Below are 22970 nucleotides of genomic sequence, written 5' to 3'. Positions count from 1 at the left end.
TCACCTCCAGACACGCACTTGTTGGCATTGGGCTGTGGGCCTGAGAACACTAACATAGCAGATTTTCTGGCATTAAAGCTAAGGTCAAGGTGGCGTAAGCAGGTTACAGGGAGTGTAACCAGCTGTTGAAGATCATTTAGGGTCCCTGCAAGGAGGAATTTGTCAGCGTAAATTAAACCAGGCAGCTTCCAAGTCACGGAGGTTCCGTTGTACAGGTGCCTAAACGCAAAGCTGCCTCCAGCTGCTAAAATTGCTTGCTCCAGTCGGGAAACATACAACATATATAGCATCAGTGACATTGGACAGCCACTGCTAGAGTCCCCGCATCACTACTGATTGCGACAGGACTCCACCAAAGCGTGCAATGACCATGTTGTTTTTGTACAGCTGGCGTAACAGACCAATCCATACTTTAGGCATGTGGATGTCTGCCATCCGGTGGAACAGGTGATCGTGGAGAGACACTGTCGTATGCCTTTGACACATCCAGAAAGCACCCCTAGAAGCTTCTTCACTCCTTGCGGGCTACTTCCACTACCCTGTTTGTGTCGCGGCCCTGCACGCCCATTGAGAAGGGTGGGGGAGGAGGGGGTGCGACGACTTTGGGAGAGCATATTGCCAGTATTGCCGGGCACTGGTCATACAACCATAGAGGTATGATACATCAGTCAAACGATAAAACCGAGGAAAGGCGTCATGTAGCCGCACACGAGACACCGCCGCAGTGGAGATGGCGCTTCGCTATTCCTAGGCGGCAACTTCAACTTTGTCGCATCTCTCCTCGTGCCGGCGCGCGCTCGCTTTTTCTTCAAACTCAAGGGCGCATACCCGACACATGCGCGCACCATTTTTCGACCCTAACGGGCACTGTTTTCTGCTGGTTTCTGAAGTGCCACTGCAGATGGCGTTCCGTTCACTTTTGGTCTGGCTGTATGTCCGCAAGGTCAATTTTACCACCATTGCATTCCGCCACCTCATGGTCTCCTCTTCAAACACCTGAAGAGGAGATCATGCATCGCACAGTGGGGAGATGCATAGCAACAGAGTCTGCACAAATTAAAATGACACATTTTCGGCAAAAGAGAAGTACATAAAAATGAGAGAGAATGACGGCAAGTTTGTATAAGGGACACCTTGCTATGCTAGACTGGGGTAAAGGGTTAGCTATAACAAAACATGAGGACCATTTGCAAACGTGTGGAAATGCACAACCGGAGTGCAACTGCAGCTGTGCTACCACAAATTTATAGCTGTACTGTGGTGGCTGCATACACAAATACAAACCTGGTCCTTTCAAGTTCGAAAATTGCTTTATTTGCTCACTTCTTACATATGGCAAGTCCTAAAGAATTACACCAGTGAGAACAGCTTACATACAGTTCAACAAAAAGGACCACCACTCTTGTATACGTATATACATATACACTTAGACCTCAATTTAACAAAGTCCATGGGACCCAAGGCTTACCGTGCTACATTAAGGACAGTAAAAGCACTCATGTGACAACATAATATAGTTCAAGAGCCAAAAAAAGACATAACTTTTGCATTTATGGAATTTTTTTGGAATAAAGAATTGCAGACTAAGGCTGCCCTGAGAAGACAACACTTGTTTTATCTTGGCTGCTATACAGCAACTGGTGCCATCTGATAAGCCAACGTGGAGTTTGTAACGCTGCAATGGAGTGTTTCATAAAAGCAAAACTAGCCATCCTAAAACAGGCAAGGTAAAGCGTTCACTTTTGAAATAAATTTTGTGGTGTTTTGAAACCAACACATTCCCTATATGCTGAGTTCAAAACGCAAAACCAGGCTTTATAGGACACATAAAGTCAAAAACGCATAAATCCATATGGGACCTCAACAAACGCGTCATTTGTAGCGTTAAAATAAAATAAGGCAATGAAGGTATAATGCACTTTAAGTGGTATTTTGGGAATAATTAAGTTTATCAACAAGGACATGTAGAAAAAAATAAAGGGGTGAAGCACAAATGCAGTGAACTTAAATGTGTGAAGGAGCAATAACACACACACACAGCTAATAGTAGAAGGCTAATGGGCTAGTATGTGTAGCAATTTGAATTATTTCTGAAGTGCTGACCCTTGGAACAAGCATACAGCAGTTGACAACTCATGCACAACCTCTCTGCAGAACAAATGTAGTCGTCACTGATAGTTTTAACAGGTGAAAATTTCCTATTTCTCCTTGCTCGCAGGGTGCTTAGCTTCCCTGCAATCCCTATGAAGTATCCATGCCCTGCCACATGTGTACCTTCTCCATGTGCTTCTGCCGGTGCGGCTTGCGTGTGAACGTCAATGGACAAAAGCTACACTGGTATGGCTTTACGCCTGTATGCGTTTGTGTGTGCCGCACCATGCCCGATTTTTGTGTAAAGCTCATAGGGCAGAGGTGACAGCGGAACGGTTTCTCGCCGGTGTGGATACGTAGGTGATCGTCCAAGTTGCTCTTTTGAAAGAAGAGCTTGTTGCAGTAGTCGCACTGGTGCGAGCGCTGCCTATAACGTGCTCTACGGAGATTCTCCATTCTCTTATGGGAAGTTGTGACATAGGAGCTCACAGGGTGCCGCACAAGACGCCTTTCCATGTTCGAGCATCGTAGAGGGGATGGCCCTGGCTGGTAATGCACGGCTTGAATGTCTGCACAAAAGAAAGCGACACGTCCTGAGCAAAACATACTACCTGCAGTTTTCTGCACCAATGAGCATGTTGGTTCGCTATCCCAAGGCTGCAGTTGTCAGCGAAGGACATGGTTCTCTTATGTTGGCGCAAGAAGCAATCGCGCACAGGTTGTGAGAAGAGGCAAATGACAACAGTGAACGACCACGAGGATGTTGGTAGGCAGGTTATGTCAGTGACTTGGTAGGAAAAGGATGGTTTATTTTGAAGCTTTACAGGTGTCTTGATTTGCCCAAAATATATCATACCTTGCAAAGTTTTCTGCCAGTGTGCACATGTGAATGTGTTTCACACACCATTATTTTCCTGTGCAACCAGGATGGAAAAGCATTTTCTGCCAAACCACTAACATAGTCTACCAACATACATTCTCACAATGTACAGTGAAGAACATTTGCTGACAACACAGGGCACATTTATGCATTTTTGTTGTTTTATTATTCCACCCCTTATGTGATGTTGCCCGAAGAGGTCTTTAAACAAACTGTCCAAAGTATATATTAAAAGAAGAGTTGAGCCAAGCCTGTCATTGTCCAGTTTCCAGCATAATATCAGAATAGAACAGGATGTGACACAGAACACCTCTTCCAATTATGTGAAATCATGGCATGTGGTTGTGGCATAACTCTACACTAAACACGCTTTAGCCACAATACTAGGTTTCTCACTAGTACCACTCACGCAGTGGCAAATGTGGACAGCAAAATGTGTGTTTTAGCAAGACGGACAATTGTGTTGGTGATGCACAGCTTCTGCATATGTGTTATCGCACCGAGTAGTCTGGCAGAGTTATACAGCGCTTTTGGTTTCTTGGAGCGGATACTAAATCGGCGTGGCTTTCACGTGCAATGGATTCCAATTTGATCAGATGCAGAAAAGAAAAGCAGAAAGATGTCAAATCTAACACTCAGTGGTGTGTGTAGTCTTATTTTGCTGCTGCAAATATTTTTCCCATTGTCCAATGGCATTAACTCACCAAAATAACCATGTCTTCAAGTTTGCTCATATTTATGTTTTATTGTGGTGTTGTAGTACATGTAGAGCGAAAGTGCATACATACTCTGAAATAGCGCAAACCAGGTATTGTGGTGAAAGACTCGGGAAGAAGTACCTGTTCCATTTGTGCTCTTTCAAATATGAACGTTAACCAACACACCCAACTGTCCACTTTGCTACATACTCTGCGTCCTACATGCCTGTATATGTGATTCTTTGGCTGCTCGGTCAAGAGGCTGATTCGTCCTGCACCAGCTTCTTGTCATCCACGAGTCCAGTGCAAATATTCTTTCCATAATGTGCTTTAGTGCTGTATGCATATTACAATAGCATGGAATTATCTACCATATTTTATAAAATCACCAAGCATTCTCTGGCTCCGAGAAATCATTTAGAGCAATCTTAACATCTACTAGTGGATTACAATCACTTCACTCATTTTGTGCCACGATTTTCTTTTCTATGTATCCTGCAGCTTACTTATGTCTGATGATGATGATGATGGTGAATGTGAATTGTTAGCGATATGTTAGTTAGCGGTTAGTTGACTTTTAACTAATAATTTATTCAATTTGGTCCCTGAATTGAATAGTCACTATTTGAAAAGCCAAAAAAATTTAGAATTATTTCTTAATACTTCACATCATAATTGTGCATGATTAAACAAAGCAGAGGTAAATATGCAACACCTTTCATAGAAGCCATAGTGAAGACAGATTTTTTTTTTTTATTTTCACCAGTCTAGCTTATATGCTCAGGTACCCTTCTTTCAGTCATTTCAGAACGCACGCCTGCATGCACACAGATATACAACAACAACAACGAAAAAGTCTGCACAGCTCTGGAGGCATAAAGAAAAAAATTCACTGCATCTAAGCAACTAATTTTCTCTTGAAAGGCTCTGCAACACATTTTGAACAGAGTGAACGAATGGTGCTAGTTCTTAGGTTGTGTGGTGAACACTTTTACCCAGATATCATATACACCTATACATATGGCAGAGAATCGAAAATGAGACCAAAGGAAACGCAATGCACTGCTGTCAGTGGACTTGTTCGTTTAGGCATCAAGGTCTAAGGTTATTTTTCCTGTAGATGTTGGCCTTTGATCCTTTTACGTAGTCTTTCCTGTGCTGGCCTGTGGAATGGTCATAGCATCTGCAAGAAATGAAAGCATGAAGCTGAGATTTCAGCACAATGAAAACAGGAGGCACTTGCGGCATTGGGAATTGTAATGCACTCTGTGTCACCCTCCTAACAGCACAACGGCTCAGTGACTATTAGGGCTGCCACTTTGCTGATTCATATGCCACCTTCATATGGCCACTCCTCTCGCCAGTTTTCAGTACACTAAAAATTGAATCACAAGCACTCTGTCTGGTGTTCATACATAGCAGACAACTGATCGGTCGCAAGCGGATTCATTCCCAATTCCTTAACCTTTTCACCATCGTGTTATCCAAAGTTGCAAAATTAAACCATCTACCTTAGTGCTTTTTTTCTTCTTCAGAGTAAGAGCTTTCTCCTAAAGACCAAACACATGCTTGGCTTGACTCTGATAAGTTTTTTCAACAATAAGCCACTGCTAGCCCTTGCTGCATCAGCAGGCACAACCAGTTTGACACACACAGGCGAAACGGACGCATAATGTGTGTTCTGCCGCCACACAACCCTACAGCATGAAACCTATGCACAGCCTGCTGTCAGCTTTACTTGCTGGACTCCTAAAAATATGCCAATACTACATAAAGCCTTCAGGTAATCAGATCGCACTCAGCCATGTCACTGTTATCACCGAGATCAGACACCAATTACATCCAGTCATGCTCATTCATACTTACTTGCACTCGCAACCGGGAAAAATTGGGTGCAAGCATGAGTTAGTGTGCCAGGCCCCTACACTTGACGCCATGGCACCAGCATTCATTCATTTTTATTCAACATCATGTTACATGGTTTCTCCTTAGCCTCTTCTGCTGCAGTTTTTATGCAAACACCATAGGGCAAAAGCGCCCCTGAAATGGCATCTCGCCTTTGTGGATCTGCAAATGGTGTGCAAGGTTCTTCTGCGCAACATAAATGGGGCAGAGTTGGCAAGAGAATTGTCTCCTGATGGTATGGACACATAGGTCTACAACCAAGTGGCTCCTCTGCATGAAGGCCTTGCCAAAGTAGTTGCACTTGTGGAGACACTCGCCTCTGTGTATTCTTTGGTGAATCTGCGTGCTTGTGTGGAGAACCATGATGTAGACTCACATGAGACACTGCCACAGATGCCGTCCCCTGTGAGAGTCTAATCGAGGTCATTTGGGATGAATATGCACATCAACAAAGTCTGTTTAAAGCAATCTGGCCCATTCTCAACAAAAGAGACAGAGGAAATTGAGAGGACAATAGAGAGAGTTTAGCCAGCATAAGGTGCAAATGGCTACTCTGTACTGGAGTAACAAGGTAATAATACTGAAACATAAGTAGACACAAGATTTAAATGAGAAAACAACTTGAAATTGCACAGCATTTACAGCCCATGCGTAAGTAAAGAAAGCAGTACCACATTTAAGGCCCCCGTGTCGTTAACAGTCCACACAGTAACAGTCCTTCCCACTAATGGAGCCATTTGTATATTCTGTCGGCATGGTGCAGGTATCTTCCCTTGGGGCTTTGATGCTTCGCATTAAAGAGTTAGACAGCGAATGTATAAAGGATACGTCCGTACAGCTATATAAGTTTGAAATTAGATTCTTTGAGTGCTGGTTGTCCCGTAAGATGTGACTGATACCTTCTCGACATGAGACATGATTTACTCTTAGTTTCGTACCCGCATCAGCCGCAAGTGCCACCCGGATTATCGTGTTTTGTATGATCTCTGTGGTTTGTGTGGCATACTTTAAGTGACGAGTATGTTTCAGGGGAAGCATAAACTAGCTCAAATAGAAAGTTCCTTTCCCTGTGATTGCTTGGCCTTTGTGGGCATAATCTGTGAGAAGAGCACCAGAGCAGTCCCAGAATACGCTTAGTATGACATTTCGTGATGCCGGCGCGGACTGGCGAGTTCACGTGCTGTTTGCTTTGCGATTTCGTTCCTGGGTCATAATGGTGGGCCCAACACTCATGAATGGTGACGAGGCGGTCGAAAAGGTTACCAGTGTGGCTCTCGCAAAGCTTTAACAATTTTGCCACAGCTTCCTTCAGCAAGTCATTCTCATCCTGCATTGCTGTGAGCATTCGTGTAAACCAGAGCGCGGCTACCTTTGTCACGATGGATACTATGGACTGAGCCCGCACTCACGTTATCCTGCGGCACTATTTGTTCAATAGATATCCGCCAGAGCAATGGAGCCTCCACTTCCATTAGTAATTTGTTGTTCACCATCGAGCGACGGTCGGTTACATTGTTCCTCGTCGTCCAGGCTAGCTTGATCGCATTGAAATCGTCTGCGCAGTTTCAAAACAGTGTCATTAGTTGGGACGTTGTCACCGTGCACCACCACCAGCTTGGCATAAATTTGCTTGGAATTGCATTCTTTCAAATGCAGAAAACAGATCACCGTTTGTGCACCAAATCATTGTGTCAAACTTTTCTAATGGACGCTGACATCTTTGTTTCGATACCCTAGCGGTGTTTTGTGGTACTGGATGGGTGGATGGATGATTAAGGCTCAACCCTTTGACTCGGGCAGCAACGTGGCCTCTGACGGAGTGTACTTGAACCATTGCCTCTGAAGGCGCATCAAGAACGTTCGGCGCATCCACGCGCCATTGGATGGCGCCCATTGGACGGTCGCGTTGGGAACGGTCGTGGCTCGCGGACGCTCCTGTGGACGAGGCTTCAGCGACTTCGTTCGTAGCTAAGTACTCTTTTATCTTTATTAGCTAGTGTTTTGAAGTGTTTTCTTTTGCATGGAGTAGGGGCGCAAATTTTGAATTTTTGGTAGGAGTAGGAAACGTACCGGCTTTGTCTAGGTCTGGCGGCTCCCCCGTTAGGCCTAGGGGGTAGTTCTTTCAGCTAGCTCTTCGGATTCTCACATGGAGTAGGGAGTGATAATTCTTTGTTTTTGTTTGGGATAGCGGTCGAGGTCGGGTTTGCGTGAGTGATTTGGCGAACTTGCTCGTTGGGCCTAGGGACGTAGGCCTAGCGATGAACTCGAAAAACATGAAGGCCGCGGGGGACGGGGAGCAAGTGCAGTGCGACGAGTGCCTGCGCTGGTGCTTCCTCGACGAGACTAAATTTCAGAATTTAGCAGACGCGGTGGGGTCTAGCTTCACGTGCAGGTCGTGCGAGCGCGTCAGGGAAGCCGTCCAAAAACTGGAAGAGAATTGGGCGGCTAAGTTTGAAGAGCTTAAGGCAAACCTGAGGGAGGAGCAGGAGAAGCGGATAGAACTGCAGGCGAAGGTTGAAAATTTCGTCAAGGTGGAGGCGGCCCAGGCCGCGCAGTTGGTGAGGACTGTGGCCGAGCTTGGGGAGGCGAAAGAAAGGAGCGCCGAACTGCAAAGGCGGCTCGACGCTCTTGAGACTCGGGCAGCGGATAATGTCGGGTCAGGACACCAAAGCGAGGGCGAAGTGGGAGGCAGGGAGCCAAAGCAAGCGGTCGCCAGCTCGCCGCCGGTGAATCGGCGTAGCTATAGCGAAGCAGCGCAACACGCCCCGAGTGAGGCGACGCTGCAGCCACAGGAAGCCGGGAAGCAGGGAGAGGTAGGAGAGAGTCAAAGGGTGATTATCGCTGGCGACTCAAACATGGCTGGGTGCTCAAAAGCAATTGTAGAGAGGGTGAAAGGCGACAAAAGAGTGGCGGTAGGGACATTTCCAGGACAGACACTGGGTTCTGTCATGGAGCGAGCAAAAGAAAAGCTCACGGAAAATGCCCACGTGCGCAACCTTGTCGTAGTAGCAGGTGGGCTAAATGACGTCCTGAAAGGGAAAGGGCCAGGACTAGCCCAGCGCTTGGCGAAGGGGGTGGACGACTTGCGCGAGCTATCCCCTCAGGCGCAGATCGTGGTGTGCACGGTGCCGGAGGTGCCTGTGCGTGACAGTCACGTACAAAGAGCCGTAATGGCTGCCAATGAGGCAATATGGAAAATGAGCCGAGAGAAAGGCTTCGAGGTTGTCGAAGTAAACAGGGAAGTGAGAAGTTGTGGTGGTTTTAAACGAGATGGGATCCACTTCAATTACAGGCTAGCACGAGAAGTGGGCTGGCGACTTGGGGGTCGCGCTGTTGCTTTTTTAGGGGGCCCGCGGGCGCTCAGGAGGTCAGAGTAGGTAGTAATAAAGAAGGTCCCCTAGGGGAACATCAGAAGAGCATTGCCGTCGATAACAGAAAAAGGAGGAAAGCAAGAACAAGAGCTCGCCATGCAATAGGCTACATAAACATGCAGGGCGGCAGAAGAAAGGAAAAGTGGGCAGAGATTGAGGAGCAGTTACATAGAGAACAAATAGGGGTGTATGCGGTTACAGAAACGCACCTTAGAGACTCAGAAGAGCCGCCAGTTATTGAGAATTATGTATGGGAAGGGTGCAACAGAACTAAGTCGGAAAGAAAGGGAGGGGGAGTCGGAATGCTCATCCATCAGGGAGCCAAATGGAAGAGAGTAAATTCACAATGTCAAGAGCATCTTTGGTTAGCAGGTACAATGAGTGGGAAAGAAACTTGGCTTGGAGTTACGTATTTGTGGACCGGAATAAATTGCACAGAGAAGAATAAAGAGTTAGTGGAATGCATAAGCGCTGATATTAGGGGTTTCGGGAATGGTGCTGAGATAATCCTATTAGGTGACATGAATGCCCACATACAGGATTTAGATGGCTATACCGACAATAACGGGAAGTCAATGCTAGACCTTTGCGAGCAACATAACCTCGTGATCGTGAATACAGGGCTTAAGTGTGAAGGACAGATCACGTGGGAAGTGGGAAACCGGCAATCGACCATTGATTACTGTCTGATGACAGAAGGAATTCATGATAAGTTGAGAGAAATGGTCATCGATGAGGAAGGGTTTAGCAGCATAGGGAGTGACCATAAACGCATCATTTTGAAAATGGGATATGTAGTTGGGAAAGAGAGCAACGAAAGCAAAATGGCCAGTCCAAATTTGAACGCTGAACAAATAGCGAATATAGTCACTAGAGTGGAGGAAGAAATTGGCAAGTCGCCAAGTAAGGGGTGGGAATATGGTGAGCTTCTAAGTGTAGTAACGACAGAATTACGGAAAGAGAAACAACATGTTCATTGGAAAGGAAAAAAGAAACCGAAAAGCTGGTGGAACAAGGAGATACGAGAAGCGATCGCCGAACGACAGAAAGCATCTCGAGAGCACAGGCAGGCAAAGAAGGCGCAGTTGCCACAGGATGAAGTAACCAGTAAATGGGAAATATACCGGGAGAAAAAGTCTATGGTTCAAATACTGGTACAAGCAAAATTAAAAGGTGAAAGCGAAAGTTGGTTGTCAGAAATACGTGAGAAAAAGAAGGCCGCACCTAGAATATTTTGGAATCACATAAAATCATTAGGCAGGAAGTCAACAACAATACAACAACATATCCTAGATGAAGATGAAAACAGACTGGAAGGAGAAGCAGCAATAAATTACATCCAAAAAGTAACAGCCGAATCTTTCAAAGGCAAGGACGAGGTTGTATTTGAAGAAAAAAAGAGCATGAAAGAGACCCAAGGGGGAAAGGAGCTAGTGCTTACAAATTTAAACTGGAAGAAAGCGGAAGAGAAAATTCCTAAGCGCACAGCCACAGGGCTAGACGAGGTTCCCGTTAGGCTGATAAATGAACTGGGACCAAAAAGTAAGGAAGCTCTCGTGAAAGCAGTTGAAAAAACTTTAAAAGATAGACGAATACCAGACAGTTGGCGACAAAGTAGAATGAATTTAATTTATAAAGGTAAGGGGGAGAAAGACAGAATTCACTCGTATAGACCGTTGACCATTACATCGGTAATATACAGGCTAGCAATGCAGGCAATCAAATTAAAGCTTCAAGCATGGGCAGAAAATAATGGCATTTTGGGAGAGCTTCAGAATGGCTTTAGAATAGGTAGGCGTTTGGATGATAACTTGTTTGTTCTTACTCAGTGTATTGAAATATCAAAAGCAGAAAGCAGACCGTTGTATGTGGCCTTTTTGGACATTACAGGAGCATACGACAACGTAGACCGCAGCATTTTGTGGGATATTCTGGAAGGGGAAGGCTTAGGTAACGATTGTATACAGCTTTTCAGAGAGATTTACCTAGAAAATACTGTTTGCGTTGAATGGGAAGGGAGGAGGAGCGCGGAGAAAGTTCATATCAACAAGGGACTGAGGCAGGGGTGCCCTTTATCTCCGCTGCTGTTTATGATGTACATGGTGAGGATGGAGAGGGCGCTAGAAGGAAGTAATATCGGGTTCAATCTATCATACAAACAGGCAGGTACAGTAATAGAGCAGCAACTCCCAGGTTTATTTTATGCGGACGACATTGTGTTGCTCGCAAACAAGCAAAGTGATTTGCAACGTCTGGCTAATATCTGTGGACAGGAAGCCAACAATTTAGGTTTGAAATTTAGTGTTAGAAAATCAGGTGTTATTGTATTCAATGATAACAGTGAACAGACAGTGGAGATACAGGGCCAAGAAATACCTCGGGTAACAGAATATAAATACCTTGGTATATGGATAAACGAAGGCAACGGATATATGGAAACACAGGAAAAAACCATAACAGTCAAGGGGAAGAGAAATGCAGCCATAATGAAGCACAGAGCGCTATGGGGATACAATAGGTACGAGGTCCTCCGAGGTATGTGGAAAGGGGTAATGGTTCCAGGACTTACTTTTGGAAATGCGGTTGTTTGCTTTAAATCAGGGGTACAATCAGGACTCGACGGGAACCAAAGGTCAGTGGGTCGCCTCGCATTGGGCGCTCACGGGAAGACTACAAATGAAGCTGTGCAAGGGGATATGGGCTGGACTAGTTTTGAAGTGAGGGAAGCTCGCAGTAAAATTGAGTATGAAGAACGGCTGAGGAATATGGAGGAAAGTAAATGGGCTGGGAGAGTGTTCAGGTATCTGTACAGGCAAAACATTGATTCACAGTGGAGGAAAAGAACTAGGAAGCTTACCAGCAAGTATGCGGCCTGTGGGGTGGGCAACACAGCAACAAAGAAGGTCAAGCGGAAAGTCAGAGAGGCTGAATTAATCTCATGGGTGGCGGCAATGGAAAAGAAACCTGCCATGAGTAACTACTTAAGGGGAAAAAACGAAATTAGGAAAGAAACCATTTATGATAACTCAAAGGGAAGCTCATTACTTTTCGAAGCGAGATCGGGATGCCTTAGAACACGCACCTATAAAGCGAGATATAAGAAGGAAGAAGAAGCATGTGCTTGCTGCGGTAAAGCTAGGGAAACGACGGAGCATATTTTATTAGAATGTGAAGACGTCTATCCAGCGGTCGATTTAGGCACCACTGGCCTCCTTGAAGCCCTTGGGTTCAGCGGGAGCAGTGGTAAAGCAAACAGGTCCGCAATAGACATCAGTAAGAGGCGATTGGAGGATTGGTGGAAGAAAAGTAGGGAAACGACAAAAGACGGAGACGTACAAAAGCACAGTTCGCAATAGGGTATCAGAAAATTTGGACGTGGTAGTTCATAGTGTCTTTTTTTTTGTTTCTCATTGATTAACCAAGGTAGGATATTAGGCAGCATAGTAGCAAGAGTTTGGTGGCGCAAGCCACCGCCCCGTTCCAAAGGGGACACTCATAACATCCATCCATCCATGCACATCTTAAAGGCTATGCTTTTGCTGGTAGAATGTGGTAGGGGCGATTTCGGGATACTTCGAATTTTGAACACCACCTACGGTTACCGACAATTACGATAAAAAATTCACAGACGGTTACGATACGCCCTAATGCGAAATTTGAGCGCACTTCTATACGTGCGTTCATTTAGGCATGGCATCGATCAACGCACCGCACTGCAACGACTGGCAGAGCCGGCAACTGCAGCTTATGCAACCGCGATTTTTGCCGTTCTTTATTTACCGGAAAACGCTTGCGGCGAACGGAATGCGCGAAGGCGAGCCACAACGTCCTGAGCGCGGTATGGTCGTATGGTCCGGAGAGAGCGCGGCATAGAGAGTATAGATGGAGCGCGGAATGCCACCAAGATGGCATGCGCGCGATTACGCGCTCAGCCGCACCGACTGAGAGAGAGAGTGATTATGACGAAGAAAGTGCGCTTTTTTCTGCAACCCGTCTCGGCGCCTTTCGCCGTGCCTGGAATATAAGAGGAGGTGCGCCCCCTCCCTCCCCCCATAGCGCTTGTGAGATGTCGCGCACCCTCCCTCCCTGCCTTCCTCCCTTGTGAGCGCAAGCTGACTACGCCGCATCAAGCCACCATATGCCACCATCCATTTCGGCTCACTCTCGCAAGCTTTCGATCGCACCGACATCTTACGGAGCGCGGCCGCGATATTATCGCACTCAGACTTTGTACGGAACATCACGCCGACGGCGTAATTTCGTCCGAGCAACAGAAAGCTGAATAGCGACTTTTTCAGGATGCTCCACAATTTTCTCGTTGACACTTTTGCCCTGGATATATTATTTGAAAAATTGATTAACTATAATAACTAATTATGTAATTAGGTAATATACTAGTCTGAATTTGTCCAAATGACAGCAAACAACATTACTTTGGCTGTGTCCAGCTGCATGTCACTTCGATATTTTAAAATTTTAGCACTAGTTACTTGAAACACATGGTATATTCAAGAGTAAGTTGTGCAATTTCATTGCATATTCACTAACGAATTACTCTTCAGATCAGTATCAGAATTACAGTGTCAGATCTTTCTACCTTGTTTTGAGGCCAAAGTTTTGTTTTGACCGACTACAAATTCTTTTGTAGCGGCAGCCTAGAGTAAGGACACACACTGTATTGCAAATCTCTTGCAATTAACAAAATTACTATCTGTGGCAGGTTCAAAAGGTTAATTTGTTTCTGCAGCTGGGCATTGGAGTGCATCTCAGTGAACTTGACATGCATTATGTCTGTAGTCACAATGTTCGCAAATGCGCGAAAACTTGTAGACTGCACGCAGTACTGGCCACTGCATACAACGTTCGGCAGTTGGCTTGCAGCGCACAACATTGCTGTGTACGGTGGGACTACGACAGCCACACTGTCCTGGGGAGAGCACCGAAGGAAACGGCCAGAGCAAAGGTGCTCCTATGCGATATCGGAAGCCGCGAACACAGCATAGCCTCCAAAAATTCGTGGTGCGGTCTTACGCAGACTAATCACGAATGCTATGAAAATCATTTTATACTTCGTCAAAGCTAGAGGAACACATGCTCATTTTAATGCCTCTCTTGTACGCCTGTTTCAAATTTATGCCGCTGGTAACACAAACTTCATGAACGCACCTTGTATCCAAGAGTGTTAACAATTAAGTTGTGTGGATTAACATCCTGAAGCTACACAGTAGGTATGAGAGACACCACAGTAGATGGCTTCTGATTAATTTTTACCACCTAGGATTATTTAATGTGCACCTGAATAAGTAAAAGAGAGTTACTGGCTTTCAACCCTGCTGTTGCGATATGTACAGCACAACATCATGATGTTTCTTTACTGTAGTACTACACAAAAGTCAGTCATCATGCCACTGCTATTATACTACTATCATCACCAGCATCACTACCTTGCTGCTGTCAATGAGCACGATTGGATCACACACACCACTTGCTTCTGTTATACAAACATGTTCATCTATATAGCAACGATTTCTAAAAGCCCAATGTTGGATGATCAGCTACCTGCAAAGTGTCTCACATGACCAATTCCTACACTGCAGAGGATCTGGTTACACTTTATTCCTAAGCACTGCAAGAATTTGTGAACTCAGTCTTCCGACATAATGCAGTGGCTCTGTCGATCTTGCACAGGATTGGTAATTTCAGCCGACCTGATCAATTTCTGTCATGTTTACGTATGACTAAAAGAGCACTTATCTTTGCTTCAGAGGGACCTGCACCTGCCTACACTTTGTAGATGTGGAAGCTCCCTTTCCAACATGATAACAGAGAAAACTACAATTTTGTTTGGTCACGAAGACTAGGAAATAAGGAAAACCATGAAGGCCTTGTCAGTCGCTAGGAAATGGAACAAGTGCATTAGCAAGCCATCAGTCAGTTGCTCTTAGTGGGAAAGGATTACGATTTTTGCAATAGCATGAATTTCTTTAACCAGCACTTGGAGGGCGGGGGGGGGCAGGCACGTGTTGCTTTTCTGTGTCTAAAAGACAAAGTTTACCTTCTATCTTATCTTCTTATTGTGCTTCTATCTTATCTTCTTGTTGTGCTCGAAAGGCATTGTCATGCATGTGCGATTTTTATCTGTACACGTATCCATGTTTACTTCTTTAATTTATGTTTACATTTTTTCACCAATAAATTCGTGGCTGCAAATCAGTGCTCATGTGCGTGCCTTATTCCTCATCTGCTTGGGCACTGTCCAGCAAATGCACTGCCCAGCAAGAATTCCCCCAACAAGCCAAACTTTCCCTGCCTTTCCCTGTGCATAGCCATTCAGTTGACCCATTACATCATTCGTCAAGAGGCCAGGTGTAATGGATGTTGGTCAAACTGTGTGGTGAGGTGGGCACTTTTTGCTGGCACTTTTCACCAGGGACACAGAGTGGGAATTCCAGCTGTGTGCCTACACTTGGGCACATAAGATGTACGAAATACTGTGGTGTTTTGAAATTTTGAAATATCAGCCTTCTCCATTACCTGGGCATGCCGTTACAAATTTCTATCTGTACTGTTGTTGTTGTGTACACAAAGGCAAAACTGGTCATATCAAGTTTAAAATTTCGTTTATTTGCTCACTTATATATGGTGAGTCCTCAAAACATACACCAGTGGAAACAACTGGATCACCTGCTCTGTTCTCTTGATATACAAGGCAGCTATAAAAATCAATACAAAAAGGAAGACCACTCTTGTATACACAAAGCATTAAACCTCAGTTTAACAGTCCAAGGGATTGCAGTCTCATTTGACATCGACAAAACTCAGGCGACTAACACAACATTATTCAAGAGCCAAAAATGGCAAATTTTGTCTTCCTGCGCTTTGTAAGAATAAGTAATTGTGGGATAAGGCTAAACTGAGAAGACAACACCTTTTTTAACTTGGCTGCAACGGAAGAGTGGCACCAGCTTGTAAGCCAACACTGAGCTTGTGATACCGAGACACTGCGATAAACCGTTACATAAAAGGAAAACCACCCGTGTGAAACTGGCAAGGTAATGCATTCATTGCTACAACACTTGAATAAATTTAGTAAAATTCTGAACATAACCATGAATTGATGTGACATGTTCTTTCCTTTACCAATATTTTCCCTTGAAATATAATTGATTCAGATGACAGATTGAACTCACTTCATTGCTTCAAGGTTTTTGTCACATCAAGCTCTATAAATAGGATTTGGGAATAAAAATATTTCAGATAGAAAATTTTGTAAAGTTGGGTTTTACTTAATGGAGGTTTGACTGTATATAAAATCAGAAGATGGTGGTGACCTGCTTCAACAAAAAAAAATAATAATAATAAAAAAGATGCAATCAATGGATCGCCTGGTACAAGCCTGCAAAACAAGTGAAACTGTGACAAATATTAATGCACACAATGAAAATGTTACAATGTTCCGAAGAAGCAATACAGCCCATTAAGAACACATGAAGTCGATAAATGCATAAACCTGCAAAACCTCAACAAATATGTCAGTTGTAATGTTAAACATTGCATTTAGCAATAAGGATATGTTGGAAAAATAAAGGACTGAATGTAAATATGTGGAAAATTAATATATAAGCAAGACTCTGTTAACAGCTAGCATGTGAAACAATAATCTCTTGAATGATTCTTGAAGTATCTGCCCCCTGAAGTGAGCATGTGGAAGTTGACTTCCCATGTACAACCTCTCTCCAGAACAAAACAGGCTGTCATGGATAGCTTCACATGACAGGCGGCAATTTCCTACTCCGCCTTGCTCAAGTGTTGCTTAATTCTCCTGAATTTACTGCTACAGTGTGTGCGGCCTGCCGCATGTATAATTTCTCTTCATATGCCTCTTCTGGTGTGCTTTGCGGCCAAACCGCATTGGACAAAACCTACACTGACATGGCTTCTCGCCTCTCTGAGACTGTATACGGCACATAAGGACCCCTTTCTGAGCACAGGCATAGGGCAGAGGGGACAACAGACTGGTCTCTAGCCAGTGTGGACACGTAGATGTACGTGCAGGTTGTACCTCAGTGGGAACACCTTGCCGCAGTAGTCACACTTGTTCAGGAAATTCTCATTATGTTCTCTTTGGTGAATCTCCATTGTGTTGCGGGAAGCTGTGGCATAGCCGCACACAGTATGCCGCAGCAGATGCCTTTCCATGTTTGAGCATAGTTGAGGGGACGCTTCCGGGTAGCGACTCATGGCGACGGTGTCTGCGCCACAGAAAGTGACACACTCTGAACCAGAGTGTTGACGTCGGCTAACCGGTACATATATCGAAGTCTAAACAGCACGAAGGATCGGACAAATAAGAACGCAAACGCTTCGTCAATTGTGTTCTTACGTGTCCCGTCCTTTGTGCTGTTCAAATTGTCACATTCTGAAACAAGCATGATACCTGCTGTTTTCCGCACTAGTGAGCATGTTGGCTGTCAATTGTCAGTGAATGGTATTGGTGTATCACATGGTAGCACAAGAGGTAATTAGAAAACAGGGTATGAAAAATAAAATTAAAAATAGTAAAAGGCCTTTTGGTGGGCAGGTCGTGTCAGTGAGTTGGCGGGAAAAGGATGCTTCATTTTGAAGCTTTACAAACGCATTGATTTGCACAGCATACATCATACCTCGCAGCAAAGTTTCCTGGCAATGTGTTCCGCGCACCGATCTTGTCCTGTGCAAACAGGATGGAATAATACTTTCTGCCAAACGATTACCACATGCTGCCCACATATACATTCTTATGATCAACAGTGAAGAACATCTGCTGTTTAAAAATAAAAAGGCATAAGTGTTTGCACACTTATGCCTTTCTGTTTTCCTATCTTTCCACCCATTATGCAATACCATCGAAGTGGTCCTTAGATGAACTGCACATAAGAGAGGCTGGAAGAAGGCCTGAGCTAAGCCTGTCATTGCACAATTTCTAGCATGACACGATTTGCGGCTGAATGTCATTGGATAAACGCTACACTGAAACAGCTTTTCATTTGTGTAACACGAACAGGAATGGCACACAAATACGAACACAAAGCAACATAGTAGATAACCTCTTGCAATTATTTGATATCATGACACGTGATTCTGGCATAACTGCATGATTAATGTCATACTAGGTGTCTGCAATACCACATCAATGTTGCACACAGTGGTGAATTTAGAGTGAAATGTGCGTTTTAGCGAGATACATGATTGGGTTAATGATGCACATTAATATAAGGGAGCCAGTTAATAGGCAATGGATAAGTTGCCTGCTGCAAAGTGAAACGACAAGAGACAAATCATTTTGTTGTTGCACCTACTTTTCCATTGTCCACTAGCAGAGACCCACCAAGATTACCGCATCTTCAACTTTCATTGCTCATATTTATGTTTTATTTATGCTATTTGAGAGGTATAGCTGCCAGGAGTGCAGCCATAAGGACAAGTCTGAGACAGAAAGTGGATACAAGGACAGCATGAAATTTGTGAGGAAGCACATAGTGCGATTTTTTTGCACAGCATATTGCACTGACCACAGGCTAGCGCAAGCCCCAGCTCCTGTATATTTCAGTGCATGAAGGCACAGTCACACTCCTAATGTGAAAAAGACAATCATGAAAATGGCGGCAGAAATAACACAAGCACAAAGGTGAAGATTGGCGTACAGAGGGCACCAGTAATAGTAATTGTCATAATCACTCTCTGCCGTCATGAAGAGACAGCAGACAGTCAATATGTCAATTGCTATTACTGGCACCCTCACAAGGGTTGTCCCTCATGAGGACGTCCTCTTATCTAACCTCACCCTCATGTGTTAAGGTGAGGGTGAGGAAGGGTGACAATGTGGAACTAAATGAGAAAGGCGCAATTCATATTGCTGAAGTGCAGAGGAAGAGAGCGCGAGAAACAACTTCATTTAGTTGCCTGCAGAATGACACCATGACTAAATGGTGCCGCGACGCGGGCCCTGACGTCTTCTCAGCGGGTGGTCTCTACTCAACTCCAGCGTGTGTTACTCCTGTGGTCGGTCGCCCTGAGGGGCAATATTCCATCGGTTTCGCTCGGCCTTTGTCTTTCAAGAGTCGCCGAGACCTGCTGGGCCCAGGTTTGGATTTTGTGGTCGTAGCATTCCACCGCAGCCGCGAGTCGCGGCGGAATCGTTGTACTTGTCGAAGCTTCGTCGGGGAACTTGGTGCAATCCCATAGGATGTGCGTCAGTGTGGCCCTTACCCGCTAGCACACGGGGCACACATCACACATATATACTTTCGGGTACAGATGATTCATTAACACTGGGGTGGGTAAAGAACCAGTTTGTAATTGTCTGAACAGCACCGCCTCCACTCACCTCAGCCCCGGGTGCGGCGATGAAACTGTAAGTTTGTTGAACGTCGCCATGGCTGAAGTGCAGAGAAGTCACTTAGACCACATGCATGATGGGTTTGAGGACTAAAGTTTTGAAGCGCACTGGCAGGAAGGCTCTTGAGCTCCGATGTACACTGACGCCCATATTTGTAACTGACCTCAGTTGTAAAAATGGCTGTTGATGTAAGCTGTGACAGCAATGAAAGTGGGAACAGGGATGGTGACTTTTTGACATCACTCTGATGTTTCTTGTTTTTTTTTTCACCAATTACCACAACTAAGCATGCTCCTTTATCCGAAAGAAGCTTTCTGGAATTTACCTTTTCTTTCTCTGATTAGAGAGGGCCAAAAACTTGAGGTTTGAGGCTTCTCGGGCATTGATAGTGTTTTTTGACCTAGAGATGGCAACATGAAAAAGAAGAAAATACATTACATAAATATAGCTAAAGCTCAATTACAGTACGAAAACTGATTTACTTTTTGTTTCAGCTGGCACATGGCAACACTGGTAGAGGGATTTTATTTACAGTAAGCATGCAACTTAAATATTTTAGCTTATAACATCTATAGTGTCATGCTAATAATCTCAAATAAGCACAACAGGGTAGTTGATTAGTATAACAGATAGTTTAATAGTATCCCACCACAAATGCCAACAAGCTCTCCGTTTTGAAATCCCAGCAACTTGATGAAACAATGCGAGCATTGCGGATGGCTTAATTTTTAGGTTTAGTCAGCTAGTTTAGCCAATGTCCATATAAGCAAAGCAATGCGGCACACTTCGACAGTTGTAATGGCATGGCAGACAATCATAATTGTCAACTAACCTCACTAGGTGAGTAAATGGTATGAAATTGTAACAAACCACAGGTAAGAGAAGGAAGGTAGGCTCTTTAATCTGAGGGTGAGAGTGAGGGAGGGCAGATAAGTTCTTTGTGAATGCAAAGGAGGGTGGGTAAACTATTTATATATAAGGGTGAGGGCAAGAGAGGACAGGGGGTAGAAAACCAATAATTGAGGTAAAGAGTAACACTTCTACCCGCTTCACTGTGTGTGGATGATAAACAGCACACAGATCCGACAGCTCCTTCAAGCTGCAAGGTACTAGCACTTACACAGTGTTCGTAATAGACACAGGCACTCTGTGCACACTAATCACGATCACTGTCGCCATCACCATCCAGTAAGTCCACAGCACGACAGGGTGATGTTCCGATACTTCAGTACAAACAAAAACATCTACAAACGGTCTCCAATTAATGCTCTTTCTCTGTGCTTGCCACACCAGTCCTGTATTTGTAAATTGCTTGACTTCATTCCTTCCTTTGCGGTTTATGCACAAGAAGTAAGAGACAGATTGCCACTAAGGACACTTCGCACTTCCAGAAGAAGGTTAGAATCATGTGGCAGACTCTCTTCAAAGCAAAATTTTCGTTTTTGTGCAGTCAATATACTCCCTGCAGCACCCTTCACCTCAACCCACGTCAAACAAGACAGAAACAGAAAATCTTGCCCCTTCGTGCCACTGCAATATGCTGCTACACACAAGGAAGTCACTTGAAAAGGCTCTGCAATGCACCAGGAAAAGCTTGTCGAGTGACCAACGGAAACACCGGCACCACCTCTTGTCACTGTTATCTATTTGATATGCACTTACTTGCTGCTACTGTTGTGTGCGTGATCTTGGAAATGAAAGTGTCATCCATAAGGCTCTACTCAGGAAGTCTGTGGCCTCACATTTGTTATGAGGTCAAACTACACCAGTCAGGAACGCACCAAGGATGTGCAACCATTGCAAATTCACGGGGAAAATGGACGTCGTCATTTTTCATAGCCAAGCAACACTGTGCCAGATATTAGACAAACAATATGTATCAAGGTTGTTTCCCCAATGACATGAACACATTATCTAGCATATAATTCTTAAACATATGTCCAAAAATTGCCCTCAGCAGCCTGTAGTAATGTTGTGGAACACAGTTCCCATGTTTGAGGCTCTTATAATCACTTAAAGAAGGGGACATGGGAATGATAGTACTAAGCTCAGGAAATTAATTGCAACAGCTTTCATACTGGGATAGTTTTGCTACAAAAGTCTTTTACCTAGTGGCAGCTACCTACATCATAATGCATTGTTAATCAGGCCTCTAATTACACAGTCCATGTCCATGCTTCATGAAATGCTTAAGTGTTGCAGGATAGGAACAGCTAACTGTGGAAGTTTTCAAAGCACAGGAACAAAAAGAAAGTAGATATTTTGCAACATTGGCCCTTAGCATAGATATTCAGTGAAGAACATGGGCTGTCTTATGGGAAAGTACTTGCTATACCTCTTGAACAAGGGCTAACTGGTTGTGGCAATTATTTAGCTTTTTCTAAGACACTGCTTTATAAACCTTCACTTTAGGGGTAAACATTGCAATTTGTCCTGAAAAATGAACAGACATATCTTATTTTTTGGCAAATGCATCACAGCAAATAAAAGTAGACGCACATGCCTCCCAAAGTCAACCATTGAGCCATGTCACAAAAAATGCCAGCAAATGGTGGCAAGCATCTTCAAAAAGTGGTCAAATGCTCCAAATGCTTCCTGCGCTCATGGTTTTTCTGCAGCATCTTTCGTGAAAAGGCCCTGGGGCAATAGCGGCACTGATAAGGCTTTTCCCCAGTGTGTGTTCGCATGTGATACATGAGAGTGGCCCTCTGCGTGAAGTTCCTGGGGCACAGGTGACACTGGTACGGCTTCTCACCGGTGTGGATGCGGAGGTGAACGGTCAGGGCTCCCCTCTTCTTGAAGACCTTTTTGCAGTAACCACATGTGAACCGTTCATTACCATGCACACTCTCATGGTAGCTCAGGTCACTCCCACTAGTTGGAAAGAGGGAGCAATGCAGCCCTACTTGTCTGGTAGACGCGCCATCACCGAGCTGATCAGCGCTGTGCTGTAGTAGTCTAGCAGAACCTGCAAGACAGAAGATGCGACTCGTTGTAAAACAGCAAGGCTGATCAGATGGCCTGTATATCTTGCACATATAGGGTAACGTAACACATGAGCGCAGGCAGGAGGTGATGCATAAGTAGTTGACAGCATCTTTACTAGATTGACACTGAGCAGTGAACGCTGGCTAAAATCTCTGCCTTTCATTAAGGGGTTCTCTCTCTCTCTCTGCTTCATTTGCTGTAAGTACCTACGGTGCTGTTGCTACTTGTTCTCTGCAGTACTTTTCCACACTAAGGCTTGGCACAATCATTTGTACGCAGCTCTCCTCAGGTTTATGTATGTATGTATGTATGTATGTATGTATGTATGTATGTATGTATGTATGTATGTATGTATGTATGTATGTATGTATGTATGTATGTATGTATGTATGTATGTATGTATGTATGTATGTATGTATGTATGTATGTATGTATGTATGTATGTATGTATGTATGTATGTATGTATGTGTATGTACATTTAAGTAACTGTAAATACAAATTGCTCGGAAGCCTTCATAAGATCTATAGCACTGACATAACGACGTCACAAAGAAGAAACAGTACTGGAGCAGATAACTGTAGGGCAGCGCAGATAACGAGAAGTGTAGGAGAGGTCCTGGTCAGCACAGATGTATTGGAGAAAGTGTGGCGGAAGTAA

General features: G+C 44.4%; 1 protein-coding gene across 1 annotated transcript in view; it reads right to left on the bottom strand.

Annotated features, from left to right (window-relative positions):
* Positions 1-1291: 1291 nt before the first annotated feature.
* LOC142558444 (uncharacterized) overlaps positions 1292-22970 on the bottom strand; it is a 105122-nt gene continuing 83443 nt past the window's right edge. Inside the window, exons 9-11 of the mRNA XM_075670578.1 lie at positions 21893-22291; positions 17008-17197; positions 1292-2755 (exon numbers count right to left, since the gene is read on the bottom strand). Coding sequence (XP_075526693.1) covers positions 2242-2755; positions 17008-17197; positions 21893-22291 — 1103 coding nt within the window. The 3' untranslated portion in view covers positions 1292-2241. The remainder of the gene's footprint in view (positions 2756-17007; positions 17198-21892; positions 22292-22970) is intronic.

Source organism: Dermacentor variabilis, chromosome 9 (genome assembly GCF_050947875.1).
Source record: "Dermacentor variabilis isolate Ectoservices chromosome 9, ASM5094787v1, whole genome shotgun sequence".
Classification (NCBI taxonomy): Eukaryota; Metazoa; Arthropoda; class Arachnida; order Ixodida; family Ixodidae; genus Dermacentor; species Dermacentor variabilis.
The sequence above is the reverse complement of the archived record's forward strand: the minus strand, read 5'-3'. Positions and strand labels throughout refer to the sequence as shown.